Below are 20,866 nucleotides of genomic sequence, written 5' to 3'. Positions count from 1 at the left end.
TTGATAAGAATACAGTGTAGTGGAATGCACTTAGATTAGTCCTGGAGAGATCTGATAGGTAAAAATAAATACTAATGACCTAACATATAAATAAAGAACTCTATGTTATCCATAAAAAAAGTATCTCCAAATGATATACTCTTCCCCAGACATCAGTTGTGAACCAGCATCTGCTCAGTGTGGCAGGAACATAAGTGGCCTCTGGGATGAGCCAGCAGGTGACAGTGCTGAGAACATTGTTCCTGAACCCCGATACCAGTTGTCCATAATTCTGCTGAGAAAAGAATAGCAGCTTAACAAGTTTGGCATACAGTTTTGGATTTATTCTTGGATTCCCTCAAATTTGTACTGTGATGGGACTGTTTGAGCTTTGTCCTCAGTTTTAATGTATTTTAATTTTAATATTCAGACAGTTGGCTAATACAATGATTCATGGATACATAGGAAAACTTCTAGAAGAATATATATAAATAAACTGGTATGAGTTTCACCTCTAGGGAATGGGTCTCATACAGGGTCTGCCACAAACAACGTCTGTTTTAATTACAAAGCCATAAGCATGTAATTCTGTAACACGAGAATATCGTACTCAAGCACACCATGTGACATTTTAGGGGAATGTCCATCTCACATGAGACATTCCCATACCCTACCGACCACACCCAAGCAAGCCTTACTTCTGCCGGGCACTGTGTATCAGTTGATGTACCAACGTGGAGGTATGGTGGAAGGAATTCATGCAACTGGGAAGGAATAGACTGTTAACGACATTGATTAGAATTGCTAGTTTATTGGGGTAGTACAAAACAGGTCAAGCTGGTTTTATCACTGTGTTTAAAGTCCCCATACACCTCTTCACCCCTGTCTCTTATCCATCTGCTCCTGCCGCCTTCCCTGGTACACCACTCTATGACTGTGTAATATGTCCTTTGAACTGGGTACTTAAAAATTATACATTTATTGGGGTATAATTTCTATGCAATATAATACATCCATGTGAAGTGTACTATTAGAGCTGTGTTGGCAAATGTGTACTTCCATGTAAACCTAATCAATCTATAGAGTATTTCCATCATCCTAAAAAGGTCCCTAATGCCCAAACTAAGGGCCTGTTTCTAGGTTGACAGCAAAATTGAGCAGGAGGTCATTCCCATAGGCCTCCTGCCCCCACACATGCGCACATATAGCCTCCGCCCTCTCTGCATCCCCCACCAACGTGATACGTTGGTCATAGTTGGTCAACCTGCCCGGACACATAATTATTATGCTAAGGCCATTGGGCACATAGGGTTCACTCCCGATGGTATACTTTCTGTGGGTTTGACAAATGTGTCATGCAGAACAGTTTCACTGCCCTAAAACCCTCTGTGCCCCACCAATTCATTCCTCTTTCCCCAAAACTTGGGTGCTCACTGTTCTCTTTATTGTTTATACAATTTCCTTTGCCAGAATTTCATATCATTGTAATCACACAGTATGTAGCCTTTTCAAATGGGTTTCTTTCACTTATTAATAGGCATTTAAGTTTCCTTCATGATGTTTCATGGCTTGATAGCTCATTTCTTTTTAGTTCTGAATAATATCCCATGGTCTAGATGTATGACAGTTTATCCATTCACCTACTAGAGGATGTCTTGGTTGCTTCAAAGTTTTGTAATTATGAATAAAACTGCCATAAATATCCCCGTGCAGTTGTTTTTTTATTGTTGTTTGTGTGTGTGGACATAAGTTTTCAACTCATTTAGGTAAATACTAAGGTACGTGATTGCTGGATTGTATGGTAAGAGAATGTATTGTTTTGTAAGAAGCTGCCAAACTGTCTTCCCCAATGGCTATACTGTTCTCCATTCCCACCAGCAATGCATGAGAGCTCCTATTGCTTCCTATCTTTGCCAGCATTTTGATTGTTAGTGTTTTGGATTTTTACCATTTCAATAGATGTGTAGTGGTAGCTCGTTGTTTTAATCTGCAATTCCTTGAGGATACATGATGTGGAGTATTTTTTCATATGTTTATTTTCCTTCTCATATATCTTCTTTAATAAGGTATCTGTTTAGAGTTTTCGCCCATTTTTAAATTGGGTTATTCATTTTCTTATTGTAGAGCTTTAAGAATTTTGGGGGTATTTTGGATAACAGTTCTCTATCAGGCATATCTTTTGCAAATATTTTTCCAGCCTGTGGCTTGTCCTTTCATTCTCTTGACAGTGTCTTTAGCAGAAGAGAAGTTTAAATTTAATAAAGTACAGTTTATCCATTATTCCTTTTTTTAAAAGATTTTTATTTATTTATCTTTAGAGGAGAAGGGAAGGAGAGAGGGAGGGAAATATCAATGCATGGTTGCTTCTCATGGGTCCCCTGCTGGGAACTGGCCTGTAACCCAGGCATGTGCCCTGACTGGGAATCAAACTGTGATTGTCATTATTCCTTTTATGTACCTTGCCTTTGGTGTTATATCTGAAAAGTCATCATGAAACCCAAGGTTATATAACCCAAGGTTATATAGCTTTTCTTCTGTTACCTTCTAGGAGTTTCATAGTTTTACATTTCACATTTAGGGTTGTGATCCATTTTGATTTAATTTTAGCAAAAAGGTGTAAGATCTGTGTCTAGATTAATTTTTTTTTTGTATGTGGATGTCCAACTGTTCCAGCACAATTTGTTGAAAGGACTGTTATTTCTCTGTTATATTGCCCTTGCTCCCTTGTCAAAGATCAGTTGACTACTCGTGTGGGCATACTTTCCTACTCTGTTGCATTGATCTATTTGCTTACTTTTCACCAGTCCTGCACTGTTGTGATTGTTATTGTTTTATAGGAAGTCTTGAAGTTGGGAATGTCAGGGCTCTGACTTCGTTCCTCGCCTTTGATGTTGTGTTATCTATTCCAGGTCTTTTGCCTCATGGTACACATTTTATAATCAGTGTTTCAATACCCACAAATAACTTGTTGGAATTTTAATTGGGTTGCGTTGGATCTATCTATGAAGTTGGAAGAACTGACGTTTTGACACTGTTGAGTCTTTCCTGTCCCCCAGCTCGGTTAGGCTTTGGTTAAAGAGTTTCACCTCAGGGCAGGTCTTGTTAAGAACAGAAAGTCTCTTTGAACGTCAGGAGGGTTCTTTTCTCCTCCCGCTGCTGGAAACGCTAGGAGCTTTTCTCAGATCTCTGCTGTGAGAACTGGGAAGATAAAACTTACAGAAGTGTAGGTGCCACCCTATCACGGAGCCACGGCCTAGAGTTTTTAGCTCTGTGATCTGTCCACACTGAACCTCCTGCAGTTTTCAGTTACAGGTCAGATTTTTCTGCTCAGCCCTGGTTCCCACAGAGGGTTTTGCTCCTTTAAATTGTGATTTTCTATATTTGCCTGTCTGGCTCCAATTCTGAGACAGTAGTTTACCCTGTGGCCTCACTCCTGATGGCTATAAAAAGAGTTGATAACTTTAAGTTTCTTCCACTTTTTACATGCTGTTAGGAGGACAGCGTGTTGACTTCCAAGCTCCTTACATGCCAGATCAGAAACTGGAAGTCCTAGGACAGTTTTAAGAGAGAAAAAAGGTACCGTTAAGCATTATACTGGCACAAAAGACACATAGTGGCATTGTCCTGGGAAACCGCATCCTGTATTTGAGATTTTTCCCCCTCAATTTTATTTTGCTTTACTCAGGAAAAATGTAACTTTTAATTTAAGAATGAACTAAAAATATTCTTAATGCTGCATCCTAGAAATAAACACAGTTGACATTTTTAAAAAATTGGAATCATGCTCTGTATACTCAACTGTATATTTACCCCCCTGAGTTACTGTATGCATTTAACTAGATTTAGTGAGCATTCACTTGCTTGGGATTTTATTTAGGAGAATCCAAAATAGACGAAAATATGGTCCATTCTCTTAAAACTTACTCTAAAGATGGATGACAAAGCACGTACACAGACATAAAAGAATACAGCTGAATAGAATATATAACTCAGCGTTAAAAAAAGTAGTGGTGTAGACTGAGTGCCTGGAGCAGACAGGAACAAGGAAGGTGGATGTGGCTACAGTAGTCAGGGACTAGGCTGGGCGGGTCTTAAAGTGCAGTTGGATTTGAATTTGTGCATAAGAGGACTGTTCGTGCAGAGGGAAAAACAGTGTAGATACCATGGTGTTTGGTCAGCTCCAGAGCGATAGAGACTTTGAGAGCTTTCCAGCAAGTTCTGGAAAATTGCAACAGGAAGGAACCATCATAGAGGCCCCACTTTTGCATTGCCCAGCAGGTCTGGTATCGAAGCCCCATCAAAGGTGACCAAGTGTGTACTGGACAGGACTCTTTCGCATGGAAATGACCAAACTAGGTCAACACAGATCGGAATTATTAGCTGAGATACCTAAAAAAGTCCAGGGGTTGTTCAGACTGATCAAGATTTTGGTGCCATCCCAAACATATCTCTCTTGACCTTAAGGTTCTCCTTCATGATGGCAAGATGACTCCAGAAACTGTATGTTTCTATGGAGCCCAGATGGGGAGATGACTGGCCCTTTAGTTCTTATTCTTTCAGACCTCTTGCTCCTTTGGCTGTAAAAGGGGAGAAAGAGAAATTAAACTTCATGCTTTTAGTGTGCTATTCATGCCGTGTTTGATTTAGGATTTAGCAGTGTAAACCTCCAGTAAAATGTTTACATACTTATTTCCAGTCCAGCAGACTCAAGACTTAACACCAATGCCTTTGGTGTGTTATTATAACTTACTAAAAAATCACCGTTTTCTTTTGATGTTTGAAACTGTCAGAAGGTTGCAAGCTTTGCGTTTCACTAAATCAAGCTTTTTTTGTTTTCTTGCTTTACCAAGTCACTTTTAGAACTCATGCCTTGTATTATATAAAACAGAGTGCCCCATACCAAATACAGTTTACCATTCGAAATGAGCTCAATTTGTCTTCACAGACACTTATGCTCAGAGGAATATAATCAAAAGAAAAGAGATAATCAGTCATTATCCCATTGTTACTCTCTGGTTTTGTCTCCTGGCAATGGCTGTGGAGTTTTGTTCCCTGTCTCTGCATGGCTGGCCTGCATGTGCTGAACATCCCACAGGAAACAGCAAGGCCAGCTGGTTGCTGCCCAGTATTCAGCGTGCAGAGCCTTCTCTCCAGATGTGTGCTTTGGCTGTTGATTCCCCCTGAAATGGGTTTGGGGTACCCTTCCCGCAGGGATGATGCTGGCTTTGAATTCCAATCAGCCTCTGAGATTTTGAGCATTCGAAAATGTAAGAATGGGCAGATTAGTTCACGTGGCAGCTGCTTGATCTCGGAGCTTCTCTGTGCCCTAAGTCTGGTTTGGGGTATATATCCTCCGAAATGGCCAATTAACTTCCCCAACATGTCACTTGTTCATGCCACTGTCTGCTTCAGGACCTTCCATCATTGCATCAAGCGATAAGAGACTTTGGGGCTAGGAGGAACCTTACAGATGTGTTTCAACCCTCTCATAAGTGCTAGCCCCTCCCACTCTGATGTCATGGGACCACTGCGCCCCAATTTTTCCTTCACTTTTTCTTTGTTTATTTTTGAAAAGTTGGCAATTTGGTACTGGCTGCTAGCTTCCTGTATCAAATGTCAAGATGCCACAGGAGAGAATAGGAAGTTGAACGAACCATCAAGAACCAAGAGCCATAGATAATTAACCAAGGGTGGCTGACCAAGAATAACCACAGGGCTTGGAGTAGAAGTACTTGGATAAGAGGTAGGCTGGAAGGGCGTTGGGAATGGTGAGCCTAGATTACAGCAAAAGAAGAAGCCTGCCCTCTTTTATCCCCATTTTATCTGGAGGAATACAAGCATTCACCCTGTCTTCAGGGATACATTACTAGCCAAGGGAACAGAAGATGACCCTGCACACACTCAAAATTTAGATTTCTCTTGAAGGCACAAGTGATAGGAAGAATAAACCAATCAGAACCACTTCTAGTAAAGGTAGCGAAAGTAATGGAAAAGGCAAATAAAAAGGTAAAGTGAGAGACCTCGGTACGATGGCCGAATAAAACATCTCTCACTCATCATCCTCTTCAACAACAATAACTTGGCATCTTTCTCTGAAGGAAAGTCTTTGTGGGTGCTTTGAGACTCCAGAAGGAGTCTATGAAATCAGATGCAGTTCAAGGCTGAGGAGACCCATTTTGAAGAAGCAGGGCTCCCACCCAGGTGGTTGACTCGCGGACTGTGGTCTGGACCCCTGAGGACTCAGGTACATCCCCTTTTGGCTTTGGTTCTGTCAGCAGCACCATATGCCAAGGGACCTGGGAGGAGTGAGTCCCACATGTAGACCCTGAAATGGCCTGTGAACCAGCTCCAGCCCCTTTTGGACACAGTCCAGGAATCCCTGGAGGTGACCTCATTAAGGTGGCAACATAGGTTGTTCCTGATCTCAGTCCCCCTCACAAGAAGATCAACTATGGTGGCAAATAGTCATATGCAAGACAGCACTGTGAAAATCCCAGAACCTGGGGGTGAGGTAGAAACGACCCCCAGACCACGGAGACCAGGAGGACCATATTCAAAGGGGTAAGAGGGGTAAGAGGAGCAGTACCCCAGCAGAGAGGGCCCCCTTGGGCCTTTGCTTCCTCCAGTGGGAAAAGAGCCTAAGGGGACACCCAGCTCTCCCAGCATCGTGGGGCACCTCCCAGGAGGCCCATTCAAGACTCACTTCATGGGGATCCCTGGGGAATCTGCAGGGCTTGACCATTGGGGATCAGATAGAGATGGAGAAGGGGGATGGAGCTTATAGCAACCAGTGCTCTGATCTTTTTTTTAACAGTTTATTTGTTTATTTTTAGAGAGAGGGGAAGGGAAGGAGAAAGAGTGGGAGAGAAACATCAATGTGTGGTTGCCTCTCATGTGTCCTCTACTGGGAACCTGGCCTGCAACCCAGGCATGTTCCCTGACTGGGAATTGAACTGGTGGTGACCCTCTGCTTCACAGGCCCATGCTCAATCCGCTGACCTACACCAGCCAGGGCCAAGTGCTCAGATCTTGATGCACCACATTCCTGCTTGCAGCAGTATCTGGGCAGAGATCCCAGCCAGGGGCTCTGCCCATCTACAGAGCCAACTCCACGGCCTGTATGGCCAGGGCACTTGGTGGGCCATTCTGCCTGATTTGAGTCCCCAGCCAATAGGCTACACTGGCTATGGAGACCATTCTATGATCCCACCCCAGCAAGGAAGCAAATTGCAGCTCCATCTAACTACTGAGCAAAGCCTCTAGCCCTGCATACAAAAAACCTGGCCAGAGAACCTAGGTAGCTGTGGAACCATCTTATAGCTCTGCTCAGGCAGGGAACTAAGGCAGCATCCCTGGCCAGGTGGTGAGCATAGTCTCTGGCCTCACATAACCCTCAGGGAACCCGAACAGTGGCCCCAGGTAGCCTTAGAGCATGGCCCATGGTACCACCCAGCAGGGAAGCCTTGCCTACAGCCTTGTCTGATTGTGGAATGCAGCCTGGCCAGGCAGGAAGACCAGCCAGGGACCCTGCTCTATCACAGGGTAGAGTCTGCAGATCCAATAGACCAGGGAGCCTGGACAGTGACACTGAACAACCTCAGAGCACAGTCTCCATTACATCCCCCACCACCCCAATTGCAGGATACAGTGGAGGGCTTGCCCAACTAGAGGGCCTGAGCAGCAATATCACTCAGCAGTGGAGCACAGTTAGCAGACTACCTGGTTGTGAAGCCTGCAACCTTACAGCTTTGAGGTACAGCCCATGTCCTGGCTTGACTGCAGAGCATAGCCCTGTGATACTGTGAAGCCCAGACTGTGGCCATGCCTAAACATGGAATCTAGGCAGTGGAATCATTCATTTGGAGAACACAGCCTGCGATTCCACCAGACCAAGGGCAGTTGCAGAGCCCAGACCATAGACCTGCCCAGCTGTGCAGTCCAACCATTGGCATTGCCCTGACAGGGAACGTAGCCCATGACCTTGCCAGAATGGAGGTCATAACAGAGCCCAGCTAGTGGCTCCAGAAAAGAGGAAACAACATACCCAAACTTCTTAGATATAGCAAAAATAGTTCTAAGAGGAAAGTTGTGTATTAATAGAAATGCATGCATTAAGAAAAAAAGTATCTCAAATAACCAGCCTAACTTAGTATGTCAAGGAACTAGAAGAAGAAGAACAAATTTAGCCCAAAGTTAGTGGGAAGGAAATAATAAGGGCTAGAGCAGAAGTACATGAAACAGAATAGGAAAACAAGATAAATGATTACCAAAATAAGAGCTAGTTCTTTGAAAGATAAACAAAATTGGCAAACTTTTAGGTAGTCTCACAATAAAAAAGACTCAAATAAATGAAATTATAAATGGAAGAGGAGACATCATTACTAATACCACAGAAATACAAAGGATCGTGAGATTACTGTGAAAGATTATGCCAACAACTTGGATAACTTGGAAGAAATGGATAATTTCCTAGAAACAAATAATCTACCAAACCTTGATCGATTTCCTGCAAGAAATAGAAAGTCTGAACAAACCAATGATGGGGAAAGTATCAAATCAGTAATCAAATACAGCAAAGCCCAGGAAGAGATATCTTCGCTGGTGAATTCTACCAAACATTTAGAGATGGGTTAACAATAAATCCTCAAGTTCTTCTAAAGAATTCAAGATGAGGGAACACCCCCAAACTCATTTACAAGGCTGGTATTACCTTGATACCAAAGCCAGATAAGAACACTGCAAGAAAAGAAAACTGTCAGCCAATAGGCCTAAATAATATATATGCAAAATTCTCACCAAAATACTAGCAAACTAAATTCAACAGCACGTCATTTGGGTGCCAAGACAATGCAGTATCCAAAGTATATAAAGATCTCTTACAACACATCGATACAGAGGCAAATAAATGGTCAAATTATTTAATATATATTTCTCTAAAGAAGATATACAAATGACCAACAAGTACATGAAAAGATACTCAACATCATTCGTCACTAGGGAAATGCAACTCAAAACCACAGTAAGATACTCATTTATACTTACTAGAATTAGTATAATAAAAAAAAGATAGTAATGAGTGTTGGTGAGGATATCAACAAGTTAGAACCTTTATACATTGCTGGTAGAAATATAAAATGCTGCAGACAATTTGGTAGTGTCTCAATACTTTAAACAAAAAGTTTAAATAAAATGAAAAATTCCACTCTCAGGTATTTACTCAAGAGAAATAAAAACATGTATCTACAAAATATTTGCACATGGATATTCATAGCAGCATTATTCATAACAGCCAAAATATAGCAACAAACTCAATGTTTATCAACTGATTGACCGATTTTTAAAATATATATCCATACAATAAAATGTTACTCAGTGATCAAGAGGACTGAAATACTGGTTTATGTTCCAACATGAATAAATGCTAAAAACAGTGTGTTAACTGAAAAGTCCCAAACACAAAGGCCATGTATTATGTGATTTCATTTACATTCATGTCCAAAATAGGCAAATTCATAGAAAAGAAAGTAGATCAGTGGTTGATGGGCCTGTGGTAAGGGGAGAATGAGAAGTTACTGCTAAGTGGTATGGGTTTTGTTTTGGGGGGTCGTGAAAATGTTCTGGAATTAGTGATAATGGAGAAAATTCCTGTGGCTATAATAAAACACATCGAATTATATACTGTATGGGAGCAGGGGGGTGGGTGGGGCAGAGGAGAGCAATGGGGGAATATTGGGACAACTGTAATAGAACAACAGTCAGCCCCCCCCCCAAAAAGAAATAAATTCTAGGGTGAAATATGGTACCTTTAACAAAAAAAGGGGTTAAGATTTAGAGTATGTGAATTATATCTCAATAAAATTAATGACTAAAATACATGGTATATTACAGTATGATGAGTATAGATTATTGTTGACGTGATTCAGGCACCAGCTACTGGGCCCCCCAGTTAGTGGCTCCTCCTTATCCAATTCAAGTTTAGCCTAAATGATCTATAGGTTCTCTTCCAAGTCTAACTTCCAGTGATTTCTCTCAGTTTCCTGGCTGATCAGCAGCTTTAAAGAAAGGCACTGCCAGAAAATTTAATTCTAGAGTGAAAACCTGCCCTTGTACCTTTGGTATCTCATTTAAAGCAGCTGTATTTCTTAGTATTGGTCATTTGATCGATCTTCCTTTTTATAAAGAACAACTCAGATTTGGTAGGGTTTCTGTAAGACTATAATTTCCCATGGAGATTTCTGATTGACTGTAAACTGTGTGGAGAGAAATGCTAAAGACAAAGTAGTTTGTAAAACGGATTATCACCATAAATGAGAGAATGGTTTTCACATGGGTTCAATAAAGAAAACACATGGATAGCTGTTGACTTTCTTTGGGCCAAGTTGTGAACATATACAATAGTCAGTGTTGGCATAAAAATAGAGGGCAAAGAATAGTGACCACGTACATTTGGTGAGGACACAGATTTTGCAGAAGGTTTGTTGCACGGTGGTCAAGAACTTGGACTCTGCAATCACCTTGCCAGGGTTAGGACCCTGGCTCTACCTCTTAGCAAGACACTCCTCACCCATTTCCCTATCTGTCACATAGCTACAGTAATTATAACCTCCCTGGAAGGCTGCTGTGAGGATTAAATCAGATGAGAGCTGTGACGCACTGAGAAAGTCTCTGAGCTGTGGTAAGGGTTCAGCAAACATTAGCATTATCAATTTTCAACTAATACTCCAAATGCTTGGGGAATGTTTTAAATACACTTGCTATTGCTTGATAAATACTTGTTCTGTGTATAGTACGTTGTGTTCTAATCCAACTTCCCCAGTAGTTATTTCTTTTTATACATTGAGATTTTTTCATATTGTAAATAACATTTTTTTACAGAAGAAAAGTAAGAGACCTTCACTAACAAAATGAAGAACCTGCTAATTCTATTTGTTCTAATCCTTTGGACTGAAACACTGGCTGATCAGAGCCCAGGTACCAGTATATTTTATGCTTATTATTATTATTTAGGAAAGTAATGAATTTTATCTCTCAACAAAACTTTAGCAAGTAGAGAAACAAGGAGTTTATTTATTTACTAAAAAACCGAAGTGCATAGCACTTAGTTGTAGTTGAAGGTATGTAATTCCAAGCTAACTTAATCTCTGAAGAGATGACGGAAAGCCATGGGCGAAAGTCATGAATTGTGCTCCACTTGGGCTAGAAAAGCTTTAATTACTCATTGATTTTCTTACATGTTAGTGTTTCCTGTCCCCATGAATAGAGTCTACTCATTCGTTTTATAGGTCAGTTTCCATCTTGGCCTAAATAAGTAAATAAGTAAATTAGTTGAATAGGTAGATAGGACAGGAAGAAGGAAGGAAGAAAGGAAAGAAAGAGAAAGAAAATAAAAGCTAGGTTTTTCTCCTCTCCTGATACCCTAGAATCTCCTGGCGAATTTTTGAGTTACTTTGAAAGGAGGTTGTTAGACATTTACCAGGACCTCCCTAATTTCGAGAATACAGTTCGTTGACCATGAGTGTTAAAGTAGACGCTGCTGGTGCCTCCCCTGGTCCAGACTCTTTTTGTTCAGGTCGGCTCTTCAGTCCCCACCCCACCCTCACCCCCACACCACCAGCCACCGTGAATATTGCCATGTTGCCTGCGGTAGCTCAGAGCTCTTCCCCACTGTTTCAGGAGGATGGCTCTCAGCTTTCTCAGAGCTGCTTTACTCGGGAGGTTATGTTGCTAACCCCCTGCTCCTTCCCTCCAGTTCCCTGTGATGCTTTACAGCCAATGTGACTGATAAGAGAATACAAAAAAAACTGTCTCTCTTGTCTCAAAGTATAATTGATACTCTAGTATAAGTGATACCCCGAGCCCCTTTCAATCAGGCCAGGGAAGACATCTTCCTTGGCCCATCTCCTGCTTCCTTTACCCTGCTTTCCCCCATTCAGGCCCCCCATCAAATCCCTGTCTCTCACCGGCTTCTAATCTTCCAACCCAAGACAGCTGATTACTTGATACTGTTTTTAAAAGTAACTGTTTCTCCACAGAGCACTTGGAAACTTTCTGGTATCATGTTTATTCTTTAGTACAATATCAGAGTTTGGAGGGTCCACAACCAAAAAGAGAAAAAAAAAATGTTGATTCCTTCTGGCATAGAATTCAGAAAGAAAAATTTATTGGCTAATTTACTAAAGTCCTTTTATTTGGCAATTCCGTAAAAACAAGTACAGTTTCTTCTGTTTGACATCCAGAAGACACTGTTGTTGGGGCTCTAAGTTGCCCTGAACTAGGGGCATGAACTAGGAGGACATAGTCTCAGATGAGCACTGTGGTCTGAAATGTACAGCTGAGTGACTGCTGCGTTTGGGTTTGCTAGGCCCAGGACCTCAGTATGCAGATGTCGTGTTCCTGGTGGACAGCTCTGATCACCTGGGAACTAAGTCCTTCCCTTTTGTGAGGACATTCATCAACAAGATGGTCAACAGTCTCCCCATAGAGGCCAACAAGTACCGCGTGGCCCTGGCCCAGTACAGCGACAGGCTCCACAGTGAGTTCCAGCTGGACACCTTCAAGAGCAAGAACCCCATGCTGAACCACCTCAAGAAGAACTTCGCGTTCATGGGCGGCTCCCTGCGGGTAGGAAATGCTCTCCAGGAGGCGCACAGGACCTACTTCTCAGGTCTGGCCAATGGGAGAGATAAGAAACTGTTTCCCCCGATTCTGGTGGTGCTGGCTTCGGCCGAATCCGAGGATGACGTGGAAGAGGCTTCCAAGGCTCTGCGGCAAGACGGGGTGAGAATCATCTCCGTGGGGCTGCAGACAGCCTCTGAGGAGAACCTGAAGGCCATGGCCACGGCTCAGTTTCATTTCAAACTCCGGACGGTCAGGGACCTCAGCGCGTTCTCCCGGAACATGACGCAGATCATCAAGGACGTGGTTCAGTACAAGGAAAAGACCACTGACACTGAGGTAAAAGGTAAGAAAGCCCTTTGGTTGAGTGGCGCCCAATCCCCATGTGATCAGATTTGCATCTCACCACCCCCATCTCTTCCGGCTCCTCTTCTGGGTTTCCAGAGTGAAGTACTAGAAATTTCTACATGGCACAGGCTACTCTTTCTTGTGTCTGCCTTTTGCCTGCGCCATTTTCTCTGGCAGGAATCCTCTTCCACCCCTTAGCTTTCTTAGAGCCTGAATCACTTCTGTCATCATTTAAGTCTCAACCACACTGTCACATCCTCTTGAAAGGCTTTCCATTCAAATTTCTTGAGCACATGATGACTTGTGCACTTCCCATGCTGCGTAAATACCCATTTCTGGGTTTGTCCGCCCCCCGCCCCCACCAATGAGCTCATAGCACCTTGAAGGATGAATTGGCAACTTAAATTTACTTATTTCTGAGTTCTTTGGGCCCACACAGTGCCTCATGAGGAGTGCCTTCAGTTGGTGTTCTATTTCTTAACGAGAGAGTGTGTGCAAGTCTTACAGGTAAGGAGGTAAGGTCCTCGTCTGTCCTCTTTTTCTCATGGTTCTGGCACTGTATGAGCCGCCTAGTAAATATGCAATAAATGACTGTCGGTGAATAGGTAGTTACACTAACTGGGAACAGTAGCCTTAGAATGAGGCGGGGGGAGAAGGGGATACCTTCAGTTACGCAGGAATGCCAGGCAGGAAGCTGCCGTCCTGAGGTGACATATGTTGTGTTGGCTCATCTCCTCCTTCACTGTTATCTCTTCCTTCATGAGAATCCGGATCTGCTAAAGCCAGATGTTTTGTTTGTTCTCCCTCCCAGCCCTGGAGTCATTTTTTTTAAAAGATTTTATTTATTTGTTTTTAGACAGAGGGGAAGGGAAGGAAAAAGAGAGGGAGGGAAACATTAATGTGCGGTTGCCTTTCACATGCCCCCAGTTGGGGATCTGTTCTGTAATCCAGGCATGTGCTCTAGACTGGGAATCAAACCAGCGACACTTGGTTGTAGGCCAATGCTCAATCCACTGAGCCATACGATCCAGGGCTGGAGTCATTTTTTGCTTGTATTTTTCACATTAGAGAAAACACTTTTTTAAAAGATTTTACTTATTTATCTTGAGAGGGGAAGGGAAGGAGAGAGGGAGAGAGATATCAGTGCATGGTTGCCTCTCATGTGTCCCCTGCTGGGAACTGGCTTGCAACCCAGGCATGTGCCCTGACTGGGAATCAAACCGCAATCATCTGGTTCACAGGCTGGCGCTCAATCCACTGAGCTACACCAGCCAGGGTGAAAACATTTTAACATTTTTTATATTAGGATATGTCTTTCAGTTGTGTTTTTAAAAAATCCTGAAGCACTGCCATTTAATAAGAGTGCATCTTACAGTAGACAAGATCTTGGAATTGAAGAATTGTTGGAAATATTCCTAACAAGCCTATGGATGAATGAGATCAATTGAAAGCAGCTCAAATGGAACTGACTCAGTGCCCTCACTTATATAAGTCAAGCCTTCAGCTATCATATTCCCTGATGTAAAATTCTCCCTGGCTTCTTTTCTGAGCACCATCAAGAATGTCTCCAGTGACAGCGGAGACCTGTCCTCTCAGGCGCCATTATGCATGTTGATGTCTTTGTGTGCAAAGCTGCTTGAGAGCAGCACCTCCTCCCAGTCATTGTAGCTGGTGTCCTTTAGGGGAACGCTGATTCCCAGGCCAGACAGCCATCTATTATCTCTGCGGCTCCACCCATCGGAACTGCCAGTTGCCACAACTGCCTTCCTTTCTGCTTCTGGGCAACTGCTGTATTTCATGCAGAAAAATAGATGACCCCCTCACCCACTTTCATTCTTGATTCCTGAGGCTGACAGAACTACTTATGCCCCCACGACGCACACCTTCTCACTTGAGAAATGCTTTATGTGTGTCTTCAGCAACTTTTCTGCAAAGGCTCCGAAACAGAAGACTCTTGAGTACAAATAGTTCACTTGGGAAGTGATCTCAGGAAGCCTTAGTGAGGAAGAGGCAAAATGAGACAAGAAAGTCTGCGTGTGATATTGATGAGCAGGTAGAACAGGCCAGTACAGCTGAAAGGAGGTCCTCAGTGAGTGCACTGTACTGGCGAGAGCCTCCAGTTACTTTCTCCAGAGTGAGGTAGAAAGAGTCCCCAGCATTGTGGATTTTCCTGGCTGCTTCTCTACTCAGTTTGCCATGGTGGGCTATTCTGAGTAGGTGCTATCTAGCTCTAAGACCCAAAGAAGTCACCTAGTATGGTACAAAATGCCCTGAACACAAGGTCAGAAGACTCACACAATGCCACTTGCTGGCTATGTGAACTGAGAGAAGTGATGTCATCTCCCTGAGCCTTGCACCAGATCCTCGTATGTGAAGTATGGGAGTGGGGGTGACCTTGAAACTCCCTTCCTGCTCTACCATTCATCAATTCCATGGCTATAGTTATGGGCCAATTTTGTAGTCAGGCCAAGCTAGGTCTTGATAGCAAATAGGCTTCCTGAATAATAATAAGCTTATTTATTTCCCTTGTAATACCGTAGGGCCAGTGCTCCAGGTGACCAGTTGTGTTTCTTCTATTCAGAAACTTAGGTTGGTGGTGGCTCTTCTGTATTAAAATAAGACTTCCAAGGTGCCATGGGGATTGGTATAGAGCTTGTTGAAGGGAAGGAAGATGGAAGATGGTTTTATGGGCTAAGCTTTGAAGTGACTCATGTTTCATTAGCCAGATCTTAGTCCCATGGTCCTACCTAACTCCAAGTGAGGCTAGGAAATCAGGTCTAGCTCTAAGCCCAAGAAGAGGAAGTGGACTTTAGTGAGTATCTAGAAAGCTCTGCCACAGTTAGTATGATCCCTGAGGTGCCAGAGAGTTCCTTCCTTTCACTCTCCTCGTCCCCCACTCTTCCTGTCCTGGGGAAAATAGAAAGTTCTTATGGCATGTGTGTATTTTCTCCCAGAGCAAAAAGCTTCCTGTTACCCTCCACTTTGGGGACCTTGGAGTTGCTTCAACCCTGTAGGTGGATGCTTAGCATGAGTTCTCTGGGACAATAGGGCTTTTCTACTTTCTTAGAGGGTTCTGTGTGCTGAATGTGCTTCTCTCCTCCTAATTCACTTCACAGCGGTATGGTACAGCAAGGTTATCCTTCCCTTCAGAGGTTAGGAATGCGGGCTTTGCTTTGGAGTCAGGAAAGTCTGGGTCAAACCCTGGCTTGACCCTTCAGGGCCTTGAGTGGGTTATTTAATCTCTGAGCTTCAGTTTCCTTACCTATAAAGTGAGGATAAAAGTGATTACCTTATGATATGGGGAAGGTGGTTTGTATGGCATTTGGCACGGAGGTTACTACTATTAATAATTTACAAATAAACACTAACCTGGACGATCATGCCGAGGGTATGTTTTGGCCAATAATCTGCCAGAGTACACTGGCAGATTATTGAGAACTATTTTTTTAAGATTTTATTTTTTATTTATTTATCTTTAGAGGGAAAGGGAAGGAGAGAGGGAGAGGAATATCAATGTATGGTTACCTCTCATGCGTCCCACGCTGGGACCTGGCCTGCAACCCAGGGATGTGCCCTGACTGGGAATGGAACCACGACCCTTTGGTTCGCAGGCCTGCACTCAATCCACTGAGCTGCAGCAGCCAGGGCGAGAATTATTTTTAATTCCACAGATATTTTTGGACTCCCACAAGGCACCAGTAGGTAGGCACTGAGATAAGTAAGATGTGCCATTTGGCTTCTGGAGCTCATAGTCCTACTGGGTAGTTCTTGGCAACACTGAGCTTATCTCTTGGCTACACTTTCCTCAGTTGTGGTGTCTCCACCTGTGCTTGGAATAGGAGTTTTATGTACATGTGGTGTACTCTGCCCTCGGTTCCAGATTCATACAACCAACTGTTTACCCAGCATCTGCAATAGCATTCCATTCTTAGGGTGTCTGAAATGGAATTCTTGAATTCTCCTTGCAACTTGTTCTTCCCACCATCCTTCCTCCCTATCTTGAAAAAAGACACCATCATGGTCTCCCACAAAAACTACCTTGTTTCATCTTATGTACTCTTATTCTTGTCCAAGAACCATTATCTCTTGTCTGAACTAGGAGAGCTACTTCTTAATTGAGATTTCTGAATTCATTAATTCCCCTCAGTGACTGGGATGACATTTAAAAGACTTAATTAAGATCATATGACATCCTTACAATTTGTTCCCCACCTCCCCCTGACCTCATTCACCACTGTTCCCCTCACGCACTGGCTCCAGCCACTCTGGGCTTCTGACTTGTTCTCACCTCCTACTGTTGCCAGAGTTCCTCTTCTCCCCAAACAAGATGTGGCTGAATCCTTCTCTCCATTCATATCTCCACCCAAATGGGATCCTCTCAGGGAGGCCTTCCTCCGCTGCTTTCTCCCTCAAAGAAGTTAGTTCCCATCCTACGTCCCCTGCATAGTAACTCATTTGAGTCACTTTTCTTTCCTGGCTAGCACTTACTACTGTCTGAAATAATATAATCTACTTATCTGTCCTCCCCCTAGAATGTGAGCTCCCCGAGGTCAGAAATATTTCTCATTCATCCCTGTATCCCAGTACTTGGGAATGGTGGTGGTGGGTGTAGAATGGTGGTGAAAGAGGTGGTGGTAAGGGTAGAGGTGGTGGTGATGGTTGGTTGTTATTGTCCATGGTGGTTGCTGGTGGCTGTTGGTTGTTGGTGGTAGCAGAGGTGGAGGTGGTGGTGGCCGTCATGAAGATTATGGTGGTGGTGGGTGTAGTAGTGTTACAGAACAAGTAGGGGGCCAAGGTTCGTTATGTCTGCCGCCCCCTTGGAAAGACGTCTCTCAATGCCAGAGATTTGTGAAAAGGAAAGGAAATGTTTATTTAAGGCTATACAGACTTAAAGTAGTGACCCAATGTCCCCAGTAAAATATCAAAGCCCTTTAGGATAACCACAGATGTCCACAGTGCTTCCTTCTCCCCCTGCCCAAATTCGGGGTACCATATCTCAGGAAAAGAAGCACATGTCTGTGTTTCAGGCCGCTAGTACTGTCAGCTGTGTTGCCATCCAGGCAGGATCTCTAATTAATCCAAAGCCATGTGGCACCTTCTCATGGCCTACTGGCAAGAGTTCTTTCACCTTCTTCCAGGCAAAGTCTCTCCTGCTTCCCAGGCCACTCAGCCAAAGGGAGCACCACAAAGATGGGTGGTCCTCTTCTACCAGAGCCTCAGGGGTTTGTGTGGGGGCGACTTTGCCTTCAAGTCCCCCCGATGAAAGTAAACTCTACCAAGACATGATCTGCTTGGGGAAGAGAGGTGGCCAGTTTCTCAGAGGAAAAAGGCCAGGAGCCCCTTCCTCAATGGCTTTTATTGGGTTGTAATACACAGGAATACAGGCCAAAAGGATCAAACAGTAGAAAACATTTCAAAGAAATCTGAGGGCTTAGTCTGAGTCAGAGTCTGTCAGGAAGGGGGTTTGCAGAAACTTTGGGAGAAATACTCATTTCCTGCTCAGGCCCTTAACATATGAATGAAAGCACTCTTAGCAAAGCAGGTTTCACAGGATTTTTTGAAATTCTTTCTTATTCCCAATCACCCCGGATCCTGCTCTAGCAAGGCAAGGAGCTGTACCACCTCCCCACACAGGTTTTCATGCTTAAGTGGATTAGAGCTAGGAAGTGCTTCTCCCAGAGGACATGGGGACTTGGGCTATGTCACATAGCCGGGGGGCAAGGGTTCATTGCTCCCTCTTTGTTGCAGCCCCCCAAGTCCTTCCATGATGGCCTCCCAAGTGATCAAGTCTGGCTTAGATTGCCCCTCTCTCTGTGAGGAGTCTTACCTGTCATTGACTTCCAACTGTGCTTTGGGACAAGGAGAGGAAACTGAGGCAGCATTCACTACCAGAGACAAGCCTTGTCTCCTGTGGCTCGCATTCCAGAGGTTGCTCGCTCATCCTTAGCATGGGGGGTAGTTACAATTCCTGAAACCAGGCAGAGCAGTGCCCAACAGGTCTGCACTCTGGCCAAAACTGCATGGTTCTTTCCTCCACCAAAGCTTCGGAGACCTTTGCCAGGTCGCCACTCTGGCAAAGCCTCCTGGCTCTCTCTCCTTCACATGGCTGCAGGGGTCCCCACTCTGCCAGAAACACGTGGCTTTCTCTCCTTGCACTGCCACAGCCTAGTGGTTCATTCTCCTTAAATGGCTGCTGTGTTTGGGTTTAAATCCCTGTGCCAGTCCTCCTTTGAAGCCCCAGTTTCAACTCCTACAATTGGCTACACCTGCCAGCATTCCTGTATTATTCCAAGTTTACTGGGCTGCCATTGTGAGTCTGGGCAGGTGTAGCCCCATGTCATGGAGCCAATCATCTCCAAGCTCCTACGCAGGTGCTGTAACTCAGGGGATCTGCTCCTCAGTTATCTTGGGTGGAAGTCACTTGCATCCCCCTGGCTCAGAGCATGGCCACAGCTATTTAACATATCTATGAAACCAGTTAAAGGTTATAGGTATGTTAAATGACCATGCCAGAGGTTATCTGCAAAGCCTTTGCTGTACAAAACAGCTCTCAATGGCCCTGCTCCATCTGTCCCTTCCCCAACTCACACCTGTGTGGGGGGAAGGGGTGAGGACACCTTAATATTTCCTGGACACCTTGAGTTCTGGCCCTCAAATCCCTTTTTGGGGCCCCCCTCTTGGCTGCACCCGTTACAGTAAGAAAATTGGTAAGAAGCATTCTTCAGATAGAGGAAGCAGCAATGCGAAGCATCTGAAGTCAATGACCTTGTATGTCTTGTTCATAATGTTTATCTTTTGCTTATTTTATTTAAAAGATTTTTTAATTGTTCTGTTACAGTTGTCCCCATTTTCCCCTGTTCCTCTCCCCTGCCCTGCCCATCCCTACCAGCAATGAAATATCTTTTGTTTATTAAAAGAAAACAATACTAATCTCATCTTTCCCTGTACCTCTATTTTCACTAAAGCCTTTTGGCAATCTGTAAAGTGCCTTTCTCTCTCGGGGCTGGTGGTTTGTGCTGATTCTTATGCTTTTTCTCTCTCTGTAGTTCCCTTGCCCTGTGAGAAAGATTCACTGGCTGACCTTGTGTTCCTGGTGGATGAGGCGGTTGGGACGGGACAAAATCTAAGGGACCTGCAGAGCTTCCTGGAGAACATCACCTCCTCCCTGGATGTGAAGGACAACTGTGTGCGGCTTGGACTTACGGCTTACAGCAATGAAGCTGAGACTCTCTCTCTTCTGAAATCAAGTACCAGTCAATCTGCATTTCAGGAGCAAATCCAGAAGCTTTCTCTCCGGGCTGGGAAATCCAATGCTGGGGCTGCCCTTGAGCAGCTGAGGAGAGAAGGCTTCTTAGAGTCAAGCGGCAGCAGAAGGGCCCAGGGAGTGCCTCAGATCGCGGTCCTGGTCACTCAGAGACCCTCAGACGACGAGGTGCGAGAGGCCGCGATGAAACTTCGTCTGGAGGGCGTAACGGTATTTGCTGTCGGCATCGAAGGGGCTAACCATACCCAGTTAGAAGAAGCAGTATCTTACCCTCCAGGACAGACGGCTTCCATACTGAAGTCCTATGCAGACTTGGAAACTTACAGTAAGAACTTCCTGAAAAAGGTCCAGAATGAAATATGGTCCCAAATTTATACCCGTGCTGAACAAATGGATCTTGACAAAACTGGTATGTTTTAAAATATACTTTTCTTATTCCAAAAGTAACATGAGTAATTGCCTAGGGTTGGGACAGGAGCAAGGACTGACCTGGATCAGATAGAGAACTGTAGAAGGTACAAAAGTGTTCTGAAACTCGATTTTAATAATGACCGCAAAACTTTATAAATTTACTAAAAGTCATTCAGTGATTACAATGGGTGAAGTTTTTAGCATGTAAATAAATTGCAACTCAATAAGATGTAAAACATCGTAAAATGT

The 20,866-nt window shown here is 43.8% G+C and overlaps 1 protein-coding gene across 4 annotated transcripts in view; it reads left to right on the top strand.

Annotated features, from left to right (window-relative positions):
• Nucleotides 1–20,866, top strand: part of COL6A5 (collagen type VI alpha 5 chain) — a 111,099-nt gene that overhangs the window by 7,185 nt on the left and 83,048 nt on the right. For all 4 annotated transcript variants that reach the window (XM_037061311.1, XM_037061312.1, XM_037061314.1 and 1 more), the window contains exons 2-4: nt 10,855–10,950; nt 12,341–12,940; nt 19,989–20,615. In XM_037061311.1, coding sequence (XP_036917206.1) covers nt 10,884–10,950; nt 12,341–12,940; nt 19,989–20,615 — 1,294 coding nt within the window. In that variant the 5' untranslated portion in view covers nt 10,855–10,883. The remainder of the gene's footprint in view (nt 1–10,854; nt 10,951–12,340; nt 12,941–19,988; nt 20,616–20,866) is intronic.

The sequence above is a fragment of the Sturnira hondurensis genome, unplaced genomic scaffold (genome assembly GCF_014824575.4).
Source record: "Sturnira hondurensis isolate 20B ecotype Veracruz unplaced genomic scaffold, ASM1482457v3 Scaffold0013299, whole genome shotgun sequence".
Taxonomy (NCBI): Eukaryota; Metazoa; Chordata; class Mammalia; order Chiroptera; family Phyllostomidae; genus Sturnira; species Sturnira hondurensis.
The sequence above is the reverse complement of the archived record's forward strand: the minus strand, read 5'-3'. Positions and strand labels throughout refer to the sequence as shown.